The sequence below is a fragment of the Heliangelus exortis genome, chromosome Z, assembly GCF_036169615.1.
Source record: "Heliangelus exortis chromosome Z, bHelExo1.hap1, whole genome shotgun sequence".
In the NCBI taxonomy this organism is placed as follows: Eukaryota; Metazoa; Chordata; class Aves; order Apodiformes; family Trochilidae; genus Heliangelus; species Heliangelus exortis.
This window is the reverse complement of record NC_092454.1, coordinates 12,513,490-12,531,017: the sequence shown is the minus strand read 5'-3', so window position 1 is coordinate 12,531,017 and position 17,528 is coordinate 12,513,490. Positions and strand designations below refer to the sequence as shown.

The window sequence follows — 17,528 nt, the reverse complement described above, 5'->3', positions numbered from 1 at the left end:
CAGTCAGAGGGGCTACGAGAAGCATTTGCTGAACCAGATATGACCAGTGAAGGTCTGCAGATTGCCATGACTCCAGAAAAACCCTACTTCAGGTACTGGAGATTGCTTTCAATTCAGATGTTCATGCTTGGCTTCCATTGGCAGGACTGGAAGTTTTCAAGGTGAAGAGAGAGGAGCTGTTTTCAGTGATGGCTTTAGTTAAAGAAGGGAGCGTGGCAAATCACAATATGTCATGGGATTAATATATGGAATGTTAATGGATGTAATGAATACCTTGACGACCTGGTAAACACGGCATTGGTGTGGAACCTTTAGCATTGTTTAATTAAGTGGAGCAAAACAAACAATAGTGTTTCTTGAATATCTCAACAGACATTGCAAGTGATTGTGGTAGAGTTTTTAGAGAGCTGTTACCGTGTATTCTGAGGTGGTGCCTTCAGGTTATCGACTTCTGGAAATGCAGGAAGTGCACATCTGGACTACCCTAGGGACTCTGATTTGATGGAAGCATTCCACTGTAAGCAGACCCAGACAACTCTGGGCTGAGGGACTCTGTGATCAGTGCCCTGTGTGGCAGGTCTCGTGATCTAGCTAGAAAGTTTAAAACCCTGATTTTGCATTAGTGTAGCATTGACTAGTACAGTGGGAAAAGAATACTTCCAGCCTGATGAAAGTTTGTGCTCAAAAGCTGAGCAGTGCCTGTCCAATGTTGTTACCAGGCAAAGAATAAATTAGCATGTTGCTAATTGTTTATGAGTGTTTAGGTGTCTAATTAGGAGCAAAGTTACAGCTTTTCCCTGCACAATGTATTTTTTTCAGATTGGTTTTTTTTTTTCCCTTGCAGGTACAAGATTTCTTTGCTCAAACCATCTACAAAGGCATAGGCTTTATCTTGTGAAGTGTCCATTTGAACAGATGGCCAAGGATTTCTTTCACTGCAGTATATGATTAGGAATGAGGATGGACAGATCTGTTTTGTGGAATATTATTGTTGCCCTGATGAGGATGTTACTGAAGCAGAACTGTAGCTGTATGTTTTGGTATCTGTTACCGTATTTATGGATAATTCAAGGACTTTTTTTTTTTTTTTTATATAAAACGGAACAAAAGCTGTAAAGATTCACAGATTTTTTTTCTTTTTTTTTTAATATTTTAAATTCTGGTAATTCAAAGACTGCTTTTTTATTCCCCTGCAAATATTTCTTAGCTGTGACTCAAAAAAACAAAGCTGAAAAAACAAGAGGGGGAGCTGATGTCCTACAGCCACTGATTCCATTACGGATGTTGAAGCTCCTATAAGATGTTGCTGGTTTTTACAGTATTTGCCAAGGAATTTGTGTTTGTGTTTTTTGGATTTTTTTTTTTTTTTTTTTTTTTTTTTTTTTTTTTGTGTGTGTGTGTGTGTATGTGTGTCTTTGGCTCGTTCTAAGCAATCACTCCAGGGAACATCTGAGCATCAGCTGTGTGTTGGCTAGTTGGCTTTCAATGACTTAAAAATAAAAGATGGCCTAAAAATTGACGTTTTCAAACTGATTTCTTGATAGCAGCAGGTGGTTTTAGGCTGGCAAATGCCAGCAGGTTTTGCTGGTGAAGCTGCTAAGCTTCTCCTCATCTTGGTTAATCTGTAATATAATTGAGTTCCTTGGAATTTCATCTGATACCAGTTTACCCTTTTGTCTGCAGTGATGTTGTTGAACTGGTGAATTTAGGTAGAAGCCAGGATTTACTTACTCATCGCTCGTAACTCCTCTGGCAACATAACTCTTCTGTAGCTAGTGATTTTTCTCATTGATCCACTGCTGACTAAGTGGATCATAGCTCTACCTATTCATCGCTTATTAGCTCTCTCGTGTGTCTGATTCAACGTGAAGTTCTGGCTTCCCTGCATAGTTCAGCATTCTGAGCAGCTTATCCCTTTTCTCGAGTCCAAGTTTGGCTCAAAAGCACTTGGCTCAAACCTTTCCTATTGTCTTCTGTGTTTCAGGACCTTCATCTTCCACAGAGCTGTTAGCTACTACATGCTTTCATTCCGAGTATTTTTTCCTTATTTGCTTTCTTTCCACTGGGATATGGCTTAGAAATGTAAGGAAGAAGAATAGCGAGAGCCTTGCAGCTGCAGCTGTTGGTTTTTTGTTATTAATTATATGAATGCTTTTACATGGTATGTTCAATATTGGCATAACTGTTTTCATTTCTGTTCTTCTTGTGACAAAATCTGCAAGGAAGAGAAGGGTTCCCTCTCTCTGTGGGAACCATGTGCAGCTCATTCAGGTCACCCATGTCAAAGTTACACACATCTTACAGCTTGGTTGGACTAGGAGAGTTTTGCATGGAAGAGAAATTGCCTCAATTTCTAGCTAGTTTTCAAAATTCAATTTCTTACTGATAATTGAGATTTTACAAATCTTACCCCCCAAAAATCCACCCGAACTGCATCAAAGGAAAAAACCACCACCCAAACTAAAGCCATTCCGCAACTGAGGACTTCATTTGAAGGTGATAGTTGAGATTAGCAGAGTGATAACCCCCTATGGATAGTAAGTGTATTAGATCAGTCACTGAGCTGCGAAATTCTATGGGCATCTGTGACTATTCTTTCAGAAATAAAAAATTGCTCCCCGAGCGATTTTAATTATCGTAAAGTGGTGGTTCCTACCATATACCAAGAAGTGACTTGCTGTATGTAAAATAGTCCTCCCGGAAAATACTGATTCTAAACTCCTCTGCGATTAGTCATGTTTCTTCACAGAAAGGAGATCTGAACGGATACATTTTCCTTGACCATGTAGCTGAAGGGCTACTATTTAAAGTATTTAAAGTTTTTTATCCTGAAGTGGACAGGACTGGCTGTTACTGAGCACATCTTTTATTTAAAAGCTTAAGAAAAAAGCAAGAAAACAAAAAACAACAACAAACAAAACACACAAGGCAATAACTACGGAAAGCAGAAGAATATTAACGTACAATGCTTAGGGGCTAAGAAAAGGAATTAGGTAAGAGTGACTTTACAGAACGAGAATGAGTATAAAAGTGGTTGCAGGAGAACAAGAACAATTCTCTGTGTACCATGTGGCCTGATGTGCACTGAAAGGGATTCAACTGAATATTGATTTTTTGGAAAGACATGACTATACTCTTGGAATGATAAGGCTAAAAAAGGAAACCCATGAAAAACACAAAGAGCTAAAAAACCACAAAAAACAAACCGTCAAAATAAAACAAAAAACCCCACCAAACGAAACCAAACCAAACCACACCACACCAAGCCAAAAAGCTCTGCAGGAAAACAATGAAAGAATTGATCACCGAAGCTGAACAAGCCGCATTCTGAAAGCACGGATCTTCCTGGGCAGCGTGGTTGAGTTTAAACGAGGAATTCCAGACTGAAAAAGGAGAGATTAATCCTATCATTAGTTTCCTTAAGGAGACGACTTCAGCTGTCTGGTCCGCACCTCACAGTCGATAGGAGATAACCTTAAACCTTTTCTGGGGAAATGGCCTGCAGCTCACAAGTAGACTGGGGAAGGTTTCTGGCAGTTGTGAATAGGGGATTGATCCAGTGGAACATTAGTGGCAGAGCAGGTCTCCCACCATCCTCCAAGTAAGCTGACAACAATTTTGCTAATGGCGATGTCAGCTGGATAGGAGTGGCACTGAAGTCAGCTCTCGCTTTCGATCTGGGATTGATGCTTTGTCTCCAAATAGCAAGCTGAAGGTTTTGTGAAGTTTTTGCTGGTGGAGTCTCCGTCCCTGAAGCTGTTCAACAAAGGGGCAGCTGTGGTGCTTGGGGTGGTAGTGGTTCAGGTAGTGTAGGACTGACACTCGGACTCAGTGACCTTGAAGGTCCTTTCCAGCCATGATGGTTCTATGATTCCATGTGCCAGCACCCACCTGGACACACCCTGCTTGATTGCCAGGTCACAAGGGGACCCTTTGTGACATCACCCGTGACACCCTGGGTCCCGAGGTCCCTTCCGAGTGCAAAGGAGGTCCTGGCTCAGTGTCCGGGAGGACAAGCGTGGGATCAGACTCGAGCACAGTTCTGTAGAGGAGAACTGAGCAATGTCTGCACCCGAGAGAAGCCAAGTGGACCAAGAAGGTTCTTCTGGTCGCCAGGAGAGTACTCAGCCAGGGGCTGGGGCCGGGGCTGGGGCTGAGTCTGGGGCTGAAGCGTGGCCTGTGCGGATGCAGCAGGGGAATACGTGGAGGAACATGACAGCCCCTTGTGGTCTGTCTACTGGGAGCCTTGACCCAGACCCTGAGGGCTCTGGTTCTTTGCAGGCTGCCCAGGAGCCTCCATCCCCTGGAGATCCATGGCCGGGCCATGAAGAGCCCACCCCAGACCTCTCCCTGCCCCCACACAGCCCCCTTGGTCCCACGGGCTCTCCCCACAGGCAGTGCAGCCTTGAGGCCAGCAGCACTGCCACCCCCATACCCACCCCCCAGGGCCTCTCCTCCTCCCCCCGGAGTGAGGAGAGAGCCAGCCCCTTATCCCACCCCCATGGCCTCTCTTCCTTCCCCAAGGAACAGAGACCCCCGAGCCAGCCCCAGCTGGCCAAGGCGGGAGAAGAAGGAGGAAGCCATCCCCCCACCACAAGCGAGCTGTACAAGGCCCAGCTGCTGGAGACAGGTGAGTGAGGGGCCTTTGGCTGCTTTGCTGTGCTCCTGCATGGCAGTGCTTGCTGGGCACATCCCTGGCCTGATCCGTGGCAGTCCCCTCTTTGGGTGCCCTGGCCCAGGGCTGGCTCTCTCCTTGGGAGCTGGCACACGGCTGGGGGCCGGCTGGGGCTCTTCAGCCTCTCCTGCCAGCACCTTCAGCTCACCCTTCTCTCTTGCCTGCTTAGATTCTGAGTCTGCTTCCAGCACATATTTGACTTGGTCATCCGCTGAGGAGGAGGAGGATGAGCTGCTCTTGCTGGACACCGTGGAGGAGACAGGAGAGGTACCTACCCACAGAGACTGCCACCTGACCTACTTGTGCCTGCTCCAGCTGCCCCCATGCTCAAAGATCCCTTTCCCGGACAGCTGACGTCTGGGCAAAGCTGGGGAAAAAGACACACACACACACAAAAAACCAGCAAACAAACAAACAAAAACCCAAAAGAGACCAGAGTGTCTTTGTGGGTAGGAGGGATCAATAAAGGAGCCCCATAACCTTCTCTTCTCCTTGCAGGATGACCTGAGTGATATGGAGAAGCAGCTGAGGGATTTGGGACCCCACTCTTGCTCTTACACCCTCAGTGAGCAACTCCTGCAGGAGCAACTCTTTCAGGTCTGGCATTTCCAGAGCAGGTCACAGCTTCCCCAGTGCAACCCCCTCCGGAGGTTTCTGCACCCCAAGGGGTACAGAAGTCACTTTTGGCGGGCGGCACAGAAAGGAGCAGAGGCTTCAGTGGGAAGGGGCTCTGGTCACCTCCCTGGTCATAGCAGATTGGTGTGAGCCCTGAGGCTGGGAGGGACCCCAGGGACATGAAGGCCGAGTCAGGCTTGGCTGCAGTTCCCAGGAGGCCCTGGAAAAGGATCCAAGGCCTGCCAGGTGCTAAGCTAAGCTGCCACCTCTGGGAAAGTCACCAGAGCCCAGGGCAGAGCATTGGCTTTTCTTCTTGCAGGACCTGGTGCTCTTCATTGACTCGCCCAGAGCTCCGCTTGGCAGGGAGGTGCAGTCAGGCACGAGACCTTCCTTCCGCAGGGTAAGGAGACCCAGGGCCAGACAAGTTCCAGCGCCCCCCTCCCCCATTCTCACTCTCCTGGATACTCTGTGGCTATCCCGAGTCCCAGTCCTCATGCCAGCACCTCCATGCCATGCCTGCCCCCTCCCTCCCAAATCCCAGCGTCTTGGGTGTCTGCAGCCAGGTCAAGGCAGCAGAGAGGGATATGGGCAGGGCAGCAGTTGCAGTGGCAGCTGAGGAGATGGTTGCACTCCAGTGGCAGCACCATAGTCACCCGTGTCCCCTCCAGGCACATGAGGTCCTGAGGTGCATCCACAGCACCGTGGAGCACGTCTGCAGCGAGCCAGCCCGGCACAGCCTGCGGTCGCTGCTTCGGGTGCTGGCCGAGAGGTTCCCCGAGGACACAGTCAGGAGCCTGCTGAGGATCAGTCCCCACTGTGACAGGTACGAGCCCCTACAGCCCTGGGGACTTGCTCCGTAGCCCAGGAACAGCACGGTGGCCGAGGCAGCCCTGCTAACAGAGCACTCTGGCTTGCAGTGCTGCCGTGGCTATGTGGGAGGCGATGCTGTCCCCACTCAGCAAAGAGCAGAGTATCTTCGAGGGGATGCTCCGCGTGATCCAGGGCTCCGCACCAGAGGAGCACGTCTCAGCTGTGAGTGACCAGAGCAGGGCTTGCTCACCCTTCAGGGCTTTTCCCCAGGAAAGCAGACACAGCCCCTCCTGCCTGCCCCAAACAACCCCATCCTCCAGGACTTGGGGACACAACGTCTCAGGGCCAGCAGGGCCCTGCCCTCCACCAGCCCAGCCCCATCTGTGCCAGCCCCATGGGGCTGCCCCGTGCTGCTGGGGCCCCCGAGCACAAAGAGGAGCCCTGCAGCATTCCGGGCAGCACTCCGCTCCCGCGCTGCCTGCACCCCCTGCCCTGCACTGCAGCTGGAAACCTGGGGCGGGGGTCGGATTTGGGTGCCAGAGGGAGGGTCACCGTGCTGTGCTGGCCCAGGGGGGGCCACCCTGAATCAGCAGGGGAGCCCTCAGAGCAACAGCAGCGTCTGTGCACTGAGAGCCGTCCCTGTGCCGTTTCTGCAGGCATCCCGGGTCCTGCGCAGGCTCAGCCAGTCTCCCCACTGTCAGCAGAGCCTGAAATTGTACTACTATCCAGATTTCCTGATGGCCCTGCTCGACCGCCTGGCACGGGCTGCACAGACCCTGCTAGACGATCAACGCAGCCCTTTGGGGTGCGCCATCCCCTTGCCCTGCCATTCCCCTGGGCCCCGGCTGGGGCCCCTGCTCTGTATGTAACTGGACCTTGCTCTGCACACAGGGAGGCAGTGGAGGCCATTAAAGATCTGCTGTGTCTTGCTGGCTGTAGAGAGAATGTCCAGCAGATGCAGGAGGAGGGCGTCTGGGACATGATGCTCCAAGGAGAGACCCTGGAGGCAGCAGTCAGTTTGCTGGCCAGGTGAGAACCCCTCTCAAGCCTCAGAAGCCTCATGCCCAGGGGCAGAGAGGTCCCCAGGCACCCAGGCCCCGGGCTGCAGCTGCAGTGCTGGCCAGGGAGCGATCCGAGTGGCGAGGGGTGCTCCGTGCCTGGGGAGAGACCAGGGCGCTCTCAGCAAGTGGTGTTTGCGGCTGCGGGCAAAGACATGGCCTGGCCTGGCCTGGCCTGGCCTGGCCCGGCCTGGGCTATCCTGACTGGGCTGGGCAGGGCAATCCCAGCCAGGTTTTGCCTGCCCTGCTCACTGCCAGCACTGCTTTTCTTTCCCTTACCAGAGAGATGTGCAGGAGCTCAGGTTTCGTGCGGCTCTACCTCTTCCTGCACATGAAATTCACCCTAAACTCCGGGAGGGAACAGGAGAACACTTTTGCCATGGCTTTTTATGTTGAGGTAAGCAGTGCCTCTGCGAGATGCTTCTGCAGCCGTCCCTCTGGCACAGGCGGCTGCCGGCTGGGATGGGATGACAGTCCCCAGAGCTGGGACGGAGGGCTCGGCTCTCAGTCCCTCTGCCCTCCAGCCCTTCCTGCTGGGGCAGCGCTCAGCCACCCCTGCAGTGAGCCAGCCCTGCGTGTCCACAGGCAGGGCTTCCCCCTGGATGGGCTGTGTCAGTCCCCAGGCCCTGAGCTGGCAGTGGGAGCCAGGAGCTGCACAGTACCGTCGGGGTCCTGCAGCTCTGCCCGTCTTTCACTGTTGTCCTTTCAGCTGCTGGGCTGCGAAGACATGGCAAAGCAGTCGAGTGATCTGCAGCTCCTCCGGTCTTACCTGGACTGTGGCAGTGACAGGATGCTTCTGCTGGTGGTCAGGGGCTTGGTGGCAGTTGCACAGGACCCGGAGATGGTGAGCAAGGCCTAGTCAGGTGGAGATGCCTTGGCAGCCTGGGGCTGGGGCAGGTGGTTTGGGCCTGGCTGAGAGGAAGGAGGTGGCTGTCAGCAGAGGGGTGGCTGAACAGGGGCCACAGAGCCTTTGCTGTCCTGCCCTCCCTGGCTCTCCCTGGCTCTCCCTCAGCCCCCGAGGCAGGAGGCAGGAGGCAGGAGGGGCGGCAGAGACGCCCGCAGCACCTGCCGGGAAGCCGGGCAGGAGGCCGATGCTCGGCACACAGAGCGTTTCTGCCAGGCTGCTGCTCCACTGCTCCACCATCACAGAAGTTCTCTGCTTCACACAGGCAGCAGAAATGCGGGACAGGGTTATGCTGGACTGCATCCTGGGGAGACTGGAGCACAACTCTGAAGAGCTCAGGGTGGAGGCCCTGCTCCTCCTCAGGAAGCTAACAGCTCACCCCACCGGGGATGAGGAGGCCATCCACATCACAGTGATGCTGGCGGAGAAGCTCCCTCTCCTCTTTGATGATGTAAGGCTGATGTGGGAACCTGAGCCTGCAGAGGGGTAGAGGGCAAGGAGAGGGAGAGGCTGTTGCTGCAGCCACCCTGTCGTCCTTCCTTCCTTCCTTTCTTCCTTCCTTCTAGGAGTCCAGCCAGGTGCGGGAGCTCTCCATTAAGCTCTTTGGAGAAACAATGGGGACTCTGGTGAGCGGAAAGGAGAGGTGGATGCAGATAATAATCCAGGGGAACCTGGTCTCCCTCTTGCTAAGGATGAACGATAAGAGCGAGAGTGTGGCCCAGGTACAGACTTCAGAGCTGACCACCTACTTTGCCCTTCCCTCTGCCCAAGCCCTCCCTGGCAGCAGCTCAGCAGCTCTTGCCCGTCTCTCTTGTGCTGGCTGGCAGAGTGCTGTACCTGAGGTGGTGGCTGTCCCCTGAGCTTGCCTCGGGCACTGAACCCCCTTCAGGCTCTGTCCCCAGCTGCCTCTTCCCATAAGTAGCTGGGGACAGCTTGCAGCCTTGCCCAGAGGAGGCGGGGCATGAGAGGTCTCCTGCTCTGAGCTGTGGTGTCAGCTCCCACGGTGTGCTGCTTTGCAGGCCTCTGCCGAAGCCCTCCTCATCTGTGCAAAGATCCTGGGGTGGAGAAAGCTCAAGAGGGAGGTCAAAAGGAAGCGGACAATGAGGATTGCAGAGATCCTGGTGAGGACAACCCCCAGGTACCAGGTGCCAGGTGCCAGGTGCCAGGTGCCAGGGCCTGGGCTGGACAAGGGATCCCCCATGTGCCCAGGGTGTGGTCGTGCAGGTGTTCCTCGCTGGCCCTGCTCCAGAGCGGAACACACAGCCTGGAGCTCCGTGCCCCCTTTCCCTTCCCATTTTCCGCTTTCCACTTTCCCCTTCCCCTCCCCCTCCCTCAGGCACGCAGCCCCCAGGGGTTCTTCTTGAGGCCCCTCTTGCCCCCAGACCCTGGGTGCTGCAGGAGCCCCCGGCCCACCTGGGCCCTGCCAGCAGCACGCAGCGTACCGGTTCCCCCCGGCCCCCCTGCCTGTGGCTCTGGCTGCAGCCCTGTCTGGCAGAAAGGAATGGCCTGGAGGGGAAGGGGTGGGATGGGCTGAGGGACTGCTCTGGCACACGGGGAAGGGCCTGAGCCAGCCCCGTGACCTTGGGCTCTCCCCAGGTGGAGCGGGACAGGGATGTGAAGTACCACGTGCATGCCTGCCTGCCGTACCTGAGGGACGCTCAGTGCGACGTGAGATTGGCGGCCATCAAGTTCATGGGTGAGCCACAGCCCCCGGGGACCCTCTCCTGGCAGCCCCGGGCTGGGGGCTGTGCTGCCACAGTGCTGGGGAGAGGGAGGTCTGACGGGAGCTCTGTGCACAGGGGCTGCTGCACGGCACCTGAGTAAGGACTCAGACATGGAGGAGCTGCAGGAAATGTGCGATGGTGAGGAGGGTCAGAGCTGGGCTGGCCGGGGCTGGTGGGGGCAGGGGACAGAGGCTGGGCAGGGGGCTGCCGGGGACGAACCTGTCAGGGGCACTTAGGGCATGCATAGGGTACATTTTGGCTGGACATTAGGAAGGAGTTCTTCACTGCGAGCGTGGTGAGACCCTGGCCCAGGCTGCCCAGAGAAGCTGTGGCTGCTCCACCCCTGGCAGTGTTGAAGGCTGGAGCTTGGAGCAGCCTGGGCTGGTGGGAGGTGTCCCTGTCCCTGGCAGGGCTTGGGATGGGGTGATCCTTAAGGTCCCTTCCAGCCCAGCGCAGTCTGGGATTGCTGAGCAGCAGCTTCCAGCTGCTCCCTTGGTGCCTGCCACCTGCTCCTCCTGGCCAGGGAAGGAGAGAGATGGGGCTGGCACAGGACAGGCTGTGCAGACAGTGAGGTGTCACCACTGCTCTCTTTCTTCCTGTCGCAGCCCTCCAGAGCTTGGAGAATGACCCTGAGCCCAGAGTCCGTTCCTTGGCAGCTGAGACCTTGCAGAACCTGGAAACTGAGCAGGACCAGCAACGATCACGATGGTCCTTGCGATCTCTGTTCTGCTGTTTCTGCTGAGATGACTCAGGGACAAAGCTCCTGGTGCCATCTTCCTGACGGTACCTCCACTGACGCCACGCTGTGGCTGCTGCCCCCCACACCTCCCATGCGCACCTCCGGGCTTGACTGCCTCCCGCTCCAAACCAGTGCCCTCCAAACCCTCCTGCCCACACCCAGGACTCCCCTCAGACCACTCTCCATTAAACCTTCCCAGCAGGGGACAGCAGCAGCGGGGGACTGAAGGTGCCAGTGATGAAGGTGGAGCTGGGAAGATGTCATTGGGAACTCCACCCTGACCCTCTTGCTCCACAGACGGAGGCCGTGGCTGCTCCGGGAAGCACCCGGCAGGTAAAAGAGGAGCTCATCAACTCCCCGGGCTGCCAGCGTGGCTGCTGCCATTGCCCACGCTGGTTCTGGGGGCGGGAGGTGCTAGGAGGCTCAGAGGAGAAGGGGTCAGGGTTTAAGGCAGCAAAGCTCCAGTTAACCCCAGCGCTGCTTTGTTGTTTTCAGGGCTTTGTTTGGCAGCTGCCAGGATGAGCAGGAGATTGGGAACGTTTCGCCTTCAGCTTGTATCACTGAGCACGCCAGCACTGGGACAGTCCTGCTCACAGCTGACCATGTGGAACCCTTGCTGATGGCAGCAGCCTGGGCTGGTGGGAGGTGTCCCTGTCCCTGTCCAGCTCAGTTTCATGGGCATCGTGAGCCAGTGCTGCAAGTGCCTCAAAACCAACCTCTTGGTGGCTGGTTGCTCTGGCATCCAGAGACTGCCAACAGTTCCAGCTGTCCCCACCTGCTGGAAGCAGCTCATGCCTTCCTCTTCCATCACTTCCAGGAGGTCACCCGGGTGTCTCTGGAGTTGTTGAGGCTCTCCTCCAGCAGCAGCTGAGCCAGAGTTGCTTTCCTTTTCTCATCAGAGAGGAGGAAACGGCAGTTCTGGCAGAGCTACCAAGAGGTCACAAAGTCCCCCAAATAAAATGTGGCGTTTGGAAGGCACGGCACGTGTGGGGTCTGTTCTCTGCTGAGCTACCAACTTCCTTCCAGCTGAGCGTCTGTTAAATCAGGAATGGAAGTTCTGGGGCCGTGGGATCAGCTCTGTGAGATGGGGCAGGGGGCACTGGGAGGTACTGGAAGTTAGTGAGGGAAACTGGGAGCTGCTGGGGGCAGTGCTGGGAACTAGGAGAGGGCACTGGAAAGCATCTGGGGGCACAAGGAGGAACCGGTGAGCACTAGAATGAGCAGGGGAGAAGTCGCTGGTTTTGGGGTCTCCCCATAGACAAACGGGGACGTCTTGGGGATGAGTGGAGAGGGGATGATGGGAGAGGAACGTCCTGGGAGTAGGGAGGCTCTGCAAAGGAACCTGGATCGATGGGTCGTGGCCAATTGTATGAGATTTAACACGACCAAGTCCCCTTGGTCCTGTGAGCAGAAAGATGCAGCAGTCCAGAATTTCAACTGTTCTTCAGAAATCACACAACCCGCTGGCCCAAACCAAATGTCATAAGCAAGAGAGACATCACCTGCTGTTGCAGAGCACCTTTAGCAGATACAGACTTCTGCCCAAGTAAGGACATTGTGTCCTCACCTGGAGTATTGCATCCGTCTCTGGAGCCCTCACTCAGCACAGGAAGGACATGGACCTGATGGGAGGAGGACACAAAAATGGTCGTGGGGTTGAACACCTCTCCTGTGAAGAGAGGCTGTGGGAGCTGGGCTTGTGGAGCCTGGAGAAGAGAAGGCTCCGGGGAGACCTCCTAGTGACCTTTGAGTTCGCCTGCAGGGGCTACGGGAAGGCTGGAGAGGGACCGTTTGCAAGGGCCTGGAGTGATAGGACGAACGAGGGGCAATGGTTTTAGAGAAGAGCAGATTAAGATTGGATGTGAAGAAGGAGTTCTTCACCATAAGGGTGGTGATAAAATGGAACAGGAGGTGGCTGGGGCCTCGACCCTGGAGAGATTCAAGGTGAGGCTCGATGAGGCTCTGAGCAACCTGATCCAGTTGGGGATGTCCCTGCTTACAGGGACCTGTAGAGGTTAGATGACCTGTAGAGGTTCCTTCCAACCCAAATTATTCTGTGACTCTGCGGAAATGATCTGTGCCTCATATGCCAGTAAAACAGGAAGGTTGTTAATAAAATTATCCTGCAGTCAGAGGGGCTACGAGAAGCATTTGCTGAACCAGATATGACCAGTGAAGGTCTGCAGATTGCCATGACTCCAGAAAAACCCTACTTCAGGTACTGGAGATTGCTTTCAATTCAGATGTTCATGCTTGGCTTCCATTGGCAGGACTGGAAGTTTTCAAGGTGAAGAGAGAGGAGCTGTTTTCAGTGATGGCTTTAGTTAAAGAAGGGAGCGTGGCAAATCACAATATGTCATGGGATTAATATATGGAATGTTAATGGATGTAATGAATACCTTGACGACCTGGTAAACACGGCATTGGTGTGGAACCTTTAGCATTGTTTAATTAAGTGGAGCAAAACAAACAATAGTGTTTCTTGAATATCTCAACAGACATTGCAAGTGATTGTGGTAGAGTTTTTAGAGAGCTGTTACCGTGTATTCTGAGGTGGTGCCTTCAGGTTATCGACTTCTGGAAATGCAGGAAGTGCACATCTGGACTACCCTAGGGACTCTGATTTGATGGAAGCATTCCACTGTAAGCAGACCCAGACAACTCTGGGCTGAGGGACTCTGTGATCAGTGCCCTGTGTGGCAGGTCTCGTGATCTAGCTAGAAAGTTTAAAACCCTGATTTTGCATTAGTGTAGCATTGACTAGTACAGTGGGAAAAGAATACTTCCAGCCTGATGAAAGTTTGTGCTCAAAAGCTGAGCAGTGCCTGTCCAATGTTGTTACCAGGCAAAGAATAAATTAGCATGTTGCTAATTGTTTATGAGTGTTTAGGTGTCTAATTAGGAGCAAAGTTACAGCTTTTCCCTGCACAATGTATTTTTTTCAGATTGGTTTTTTTTTTTCCCTTGCAGGTACAAGATTTCTTTGCTCAAACCATCTACAAAGGCATAGGCTTTATCTTGTGAAGTGTCCATTTGAACAGATGGCCAAGGATTTCTTTCACTGCAGTATATGATTAGGAATGAGGATGGACAGATCTGTTTTGTGGAATATTATTGTTGCCCTGATGAGGATGTTACTGAAGCAGAACTGTAGCTGTATGTTTTGGTATCTGTTACCGTATTTATGGATAATTCAAGGACTTTTTTTTTTTTTTTTATATAAAACGGAACAAAAGCTGTAAAGATTCACAGATTTTTTTTCTTTTTTTTTTAATATTTTAAATTCTGGTAATTCAAAGACTGCTTTTTTATTCCCCTGCAAATATTTCTTAGCTGTGACTCAAAAAAACAAAGCTGAAAAAACAAGAGGGGGAGCTGATGTCCTACAGCCACTGATTCCATTACGGATGTTGAAGCTCCTATAAGATGTTGCTGGTTTTTACAGTATTTGCCAAGGAATTTGTGTTTGTGTTTTTTGGATTTTTTTTTTTTTTTTTTTTTTTTTTTTTTTTTTTGTGTGTGTGTGTGTGTATGTGTGTCTTTGGCTCGTTCTAAGCAATCACTCCAGGGAACATCTGAGCATCAGCTGTGTGTTGGCTAGTTGGCTTTCAATGACTTAAAAATAAAAGATGGCCTAAAAATTGACGTTTTCAAACTGATTTCTTGATAGCAGCAGGTGGTTTTAGGCTGGCAAATGCCAGCAGGTTTTGCTGGTGAAGCTGCTAAGCTTCTCCTCATCTTGGTTAATCTGTAATATAATTGAGTTCCTTGGAATTTCATCTGATACCAGTTTACCCTTTTGTCTGCAGTGATGTTGTTGAACTGGTGAATTTAGGTAGAAGCCAGGATTTACTTACTCATCGCTCGTAACTCCTCTGGCAACATAACTCTTCTGTAGCTAGTGATTTTTCTCATTGATCCACTGCTGACTAAGTGGATCATAGCTCTACCTATTCATCGCTTATTAGCTCTCTCGTGTGTCTGATTCAACGTGAAGTTCTGGCTTCCCTGCATAGTTCAGCATTCTGAGCAGCTTATCCCTTTTCTCGAGTCCAAGTTTGGCTCAAAAGCACTTGGCTCAAACCTTTCCTATTGTCTTCTGTGTTTCAGGACCTTCATCTTCCACAGAGCTGTTAGCTACTACATGCTTTCATTCCGAGTATTTTTTCCTTATTTGCTTTCTTTCCACTGGGATATGGCTTAGAAATGTAAGGAAGAAGAATAGCGAGAGCCTTGCAGCTGCAGCTGTTGGTTTTTTGTTATTAATTATATGAATGCTTTTACATGGTATGTTCAATATTGGCATAACTGTTTTCATTTCTGTTCTTCTTGTGACAAAATCTGCAAGGAAGAGAAGGGTTCCCTCTCTCTGTGGGAACCATGTGCAGCTCATTCAGGTCACCCATGTCAAAGTTACACACATCTTACAGCTTGGTTGGACTAGGAGAGTTTTGCATGGAAGAGAAATTGCCTCAATTTCTAGCTAGTTTTCAAAATTCAATTTCTTACTGATAATTGAGATTTTACAAATCTTACCCCCCAAAAATCCACCCGAACTGCATCAAAGGAAAAAACCACCACCCAAACTAAAGCCATTCCGCAACTGAGGACTTCATTTGAAGGTGATAGTTGAGATTAGCAGAGTGATAACCCCCTATGGATAGTAAGTGTATTAGATCAGTCACTGAGCTGCGAAATTCTATGGGCATCTGTGACTATTCTTTCAGAAATAAAAAATTGCTCCCCGAGCGATTTTAATTATCGTAAAGTGGTGGTTCCTACCATATACCAAGAAGTGACTTGCTGTATGTAAAATAGTCCTCCCGGAAAATACTGATTCTAAACTCCTCTGCGATTAGTCATGTTTCTTCACAGAAAGGAGATCTGAACGGATACATTTTCCTTGACCATGTAGCTGAAGGGCTACTATTTAAAGTATTTAAAGTTTTTTATCCTGAAGTGGACAGGACTGGCTGTTACTGAGCACATCTTTTATTTAAAAGCTTAAGAAAAAAGCAAGAAAACAAAAAACAACAACAAACAAAACACACAAGGCAATAACTACGGAAAGCAGAAGAATATTAACGTACAATGCTTAGGGGCTAAGAAAAGGAATTAGGTAAGAGTGACTTTACAGAACGAGAATGAGTATAAAAGTGGTTGCAGGAGAACAAGAACAATTCTCTGTGTACCATGTGGCCTGATGTGCACTGAAAGGGATTCAACTGAATATTGATTTTTTGGAAAGACATGACTATACTCTTGGAATGATAAGGCTAAAAAAGGAAACCCATGAAAAACACAAAGAGCTAAAAAACCACAAAAAACAAACCGTCAAAATAAAACAAAAAACCCCACCAAACGAAACCAAACCAAACCACACCACACCAAGCCAAAAAGCTCTGCAGGAAAACAATGAAAGAATTGATCACCGAAGCTGAACAAGCCGCATTCTGAAAGCACGGATCTTCCTGGGCAGCGTGGTTGAGTTTAAACGAGGAATTCCAGACTGAAAAAGGAGAGATTAATCCTATCATTAGTTTCCTTAAGGAGACGACTTCAGCTGTCTGGTCCGCACCTCACAGTCGATAGGAGATAACCTTAAACCTTTTCTGGGGAAATGGCCTGCAGCTCACAAGTAGACTGGGGAAGGTTTCTGGCAGTTGTGAATAGGGGATTGATCCAGTGGAACATTAGTGGCAGAGCAGGTCTCCCACCATCCTCCAAGTAAGCTGACAACAATTTTGCTAATGGCGATGTCAGCTGGATAGGAGTGGCACTGAAGTCAGCTCTCGCTTTCGATCTGGGATTGATGCTTTGTCTCCAAATAGCAAGCTGAAGGTTTTGTGAAGTTTTTGCTGGTGGAGTCTCCGTCCCTGAAGCTGTTCAACAAAGGGGCAGCTGTGGTGCTTGGGGTGGTAGTGGTTCAGGTAGTGTAGGACTGACACTCGGACTCAGTGACCTTGAAGGTCCTTTCCAGCCATGATGGTTCTATGATTCCATGTGCCAGCACCCACCTGGACACACCCTGCTTGATTGCCAGGTCACAAGGGGACCCTTTGTGACATCACCCGTGACACCCTGGGTCCCGAGGTCCCTTCCGAGTGCAAAGGAGGTCCTGGCTCAGTGTCCGGGAGGACAAGCGTGGGATCAGACTCGAGCACAGTTCTGTAGAGGAGAACTGAGCAATGTCTGCACCCGAGAGAAGCCAAGTGGACCAAGAAGGTTCTTCTGGTCGCCAGGAGAGTACTCAGCCAGGGGCTGGGGCCGGGGCTGGGGCTGAGTCTGGGGCTGAAGCGTGGCCTGTGCGGATGCAGCAGGGGAATACGTGGAGGAACATGACAGCCCCTTGTGGTCTGTCTACTGGGAGCCTTGACCCAGACCCTGAGGGCTCTGGTTCTTTGCAGGCTGCCCAGGAGCCTCCATCCCCTGGAGATCCATGGCCGGGCCATGAAGAGCCCACCCCAGACCTCTCCCTGCCCCCACACAGCCCCCTTGGTCCCACGGGCTCTCCCCACAGGCAGTGCAGCCTTGAGGCCAGCAGCACTGCCACCCCCATACCCACCCCCCAGGGCCTCTCCTCCTCCCCCCGGAGTGAGGAGAGAGCCAGCCCCTTATCCCACCCCCATGGCCTCTCTTCCTTCCCCAAGGAACAGAGACCCCCGAGCCAGCCCCAGCTGGCCAAGGCGGGAGAAGAAGGAGGAAGCCATCCCCCCACCACAAGCGAGCTGTACAAGGCCCAGCTGCTGGAGACAGGTGAGTGAGGGGCCTTTGGCTGCTTTGCTGTGCTCCTGCATGGCAGTGCTTGCTGGGCACATCCCTGGCCTGATCCGTGGCAGTCCCCTCTTTGGGTGCCCTGGCCCAGGGCTGGCTCTCTCCTTGGGAGCTGGCACACGGCTGGGGGCCGGCTGGGGCTCTTCAGCCTCTCCTGCCAGCACCTTCAGCTCACCCTTCTCTCTTGCCTGCTTAGATTCTGAGTCTGCTTCCAGCACATATTTGACTT

General features: G+C 51.9%; 3 protein-coding genes across 6 annotated transcripts; all 3 read left to right on the top strand.

Annotated features, from left to right (window-relative positions):
• Positions 1 to 3,977: 3,977 nt before the first annotated feature.
• Positions 3,978 to 5,489, top strand: LOC139789365 (uncharacterized). 2 transcript variants are annotated; one of them, XM_071729959.1, is made up of 3 exons: positions 3,978 to 4,630; positions 4,845 to 4,942; positions 5,174 to 5,489. In XM_071729959.1, the coding sequence occupies exons 1-3, from the start codon at positions 4,063 to 4,065 to the stop codon at positions 5,438 to 5,440; spliced, it is 933 nt and encodes a 310-aa protein (XP_071586060.1). In that variant the 5' UTR covers positions 3,978 to 4,062; the 3' UTR covers positions 5,441 to 5,489. The 2 variants fall into 2 exon arrangements, with proteins under 2 accessions (XP_071586060.1, XP_071586061.1); XM_071729960.1 differs by lacking the exon at positions 5,174 to 5,489 and having other exon boundaries at positions 3,983 to 4,630; positions 4,845 to 5,057.
• Positions 5,490 to 5,719: 230 nt separating this feature from the next.
• LOC139789806 (uncharacterized) lies at positions 5,720 to 6,969 on the top strand. The gene is made up of 3 exons (XM_071730877.1): positions 5,720 to 6,113; positions 6,208 to 6,322; positions 6,757 to 6,969. Exons 1-3 carry the CDS (start codon positions 5,803 to 5,805, stop codon positions 6,967 to 6,969), a joined length of 639 nt encoding a protein of 212 aa, XP_071586978.1. The 5' UTR covers positions 5,720 to 5,802.
• LOC139789353 (maestro heat-like repeat-containing protein family member 7) lies at positions 6,954 to 11,149 on the top strand. 3 transcript variants are annotated; one of them, XM_071729927.1, is made up of 11 exons: positions 6,954 to 7,129; positions 7,441 to 7,555; positions 7,868 to 8,002; positions 8,328 to 8,513; positions 8,629 to 8,784; positions 9,082 to 9,183; positions 9,659 to 9,758; positions 9,862 to 9,924; positions 10,392 to 10,569; positions 10,728 to 10,858; positions 11,021 to 11,149. In XM_071729927.1, the coding sequence occupies exons 1-9, from the start codon at positions 7,056 to 7,058 to the stop codon at positions 10,526 to 10,528; spliced, it is 1,068 nt and encodes a 355-aa protein (XP_071586028.1). In that variant the 5' UTR covers positions 6,954 to 7,055; the 3' UTR covers positions 10,529 to 10,569; positions 10,728 to 10,858; positions 11,021 to 11,149. The 3 variants fall into 3 exon arrangements, with proteins under 3 accessions (XP_071586028.1, XP_071586027.1, XP_071586029.1); XM_071729926.1 differs by having other exon boundaries at positions 10,725 to 10,858; XM_071729928.1 differs by lacking the exon at positions 9,862 to 9,924 and having other exon boundaries at positions 10,725 to 10,858.
• The last annotated feature ends 6,379 nt before the right edge of the window (positions 11,150 to 17,528 follow it).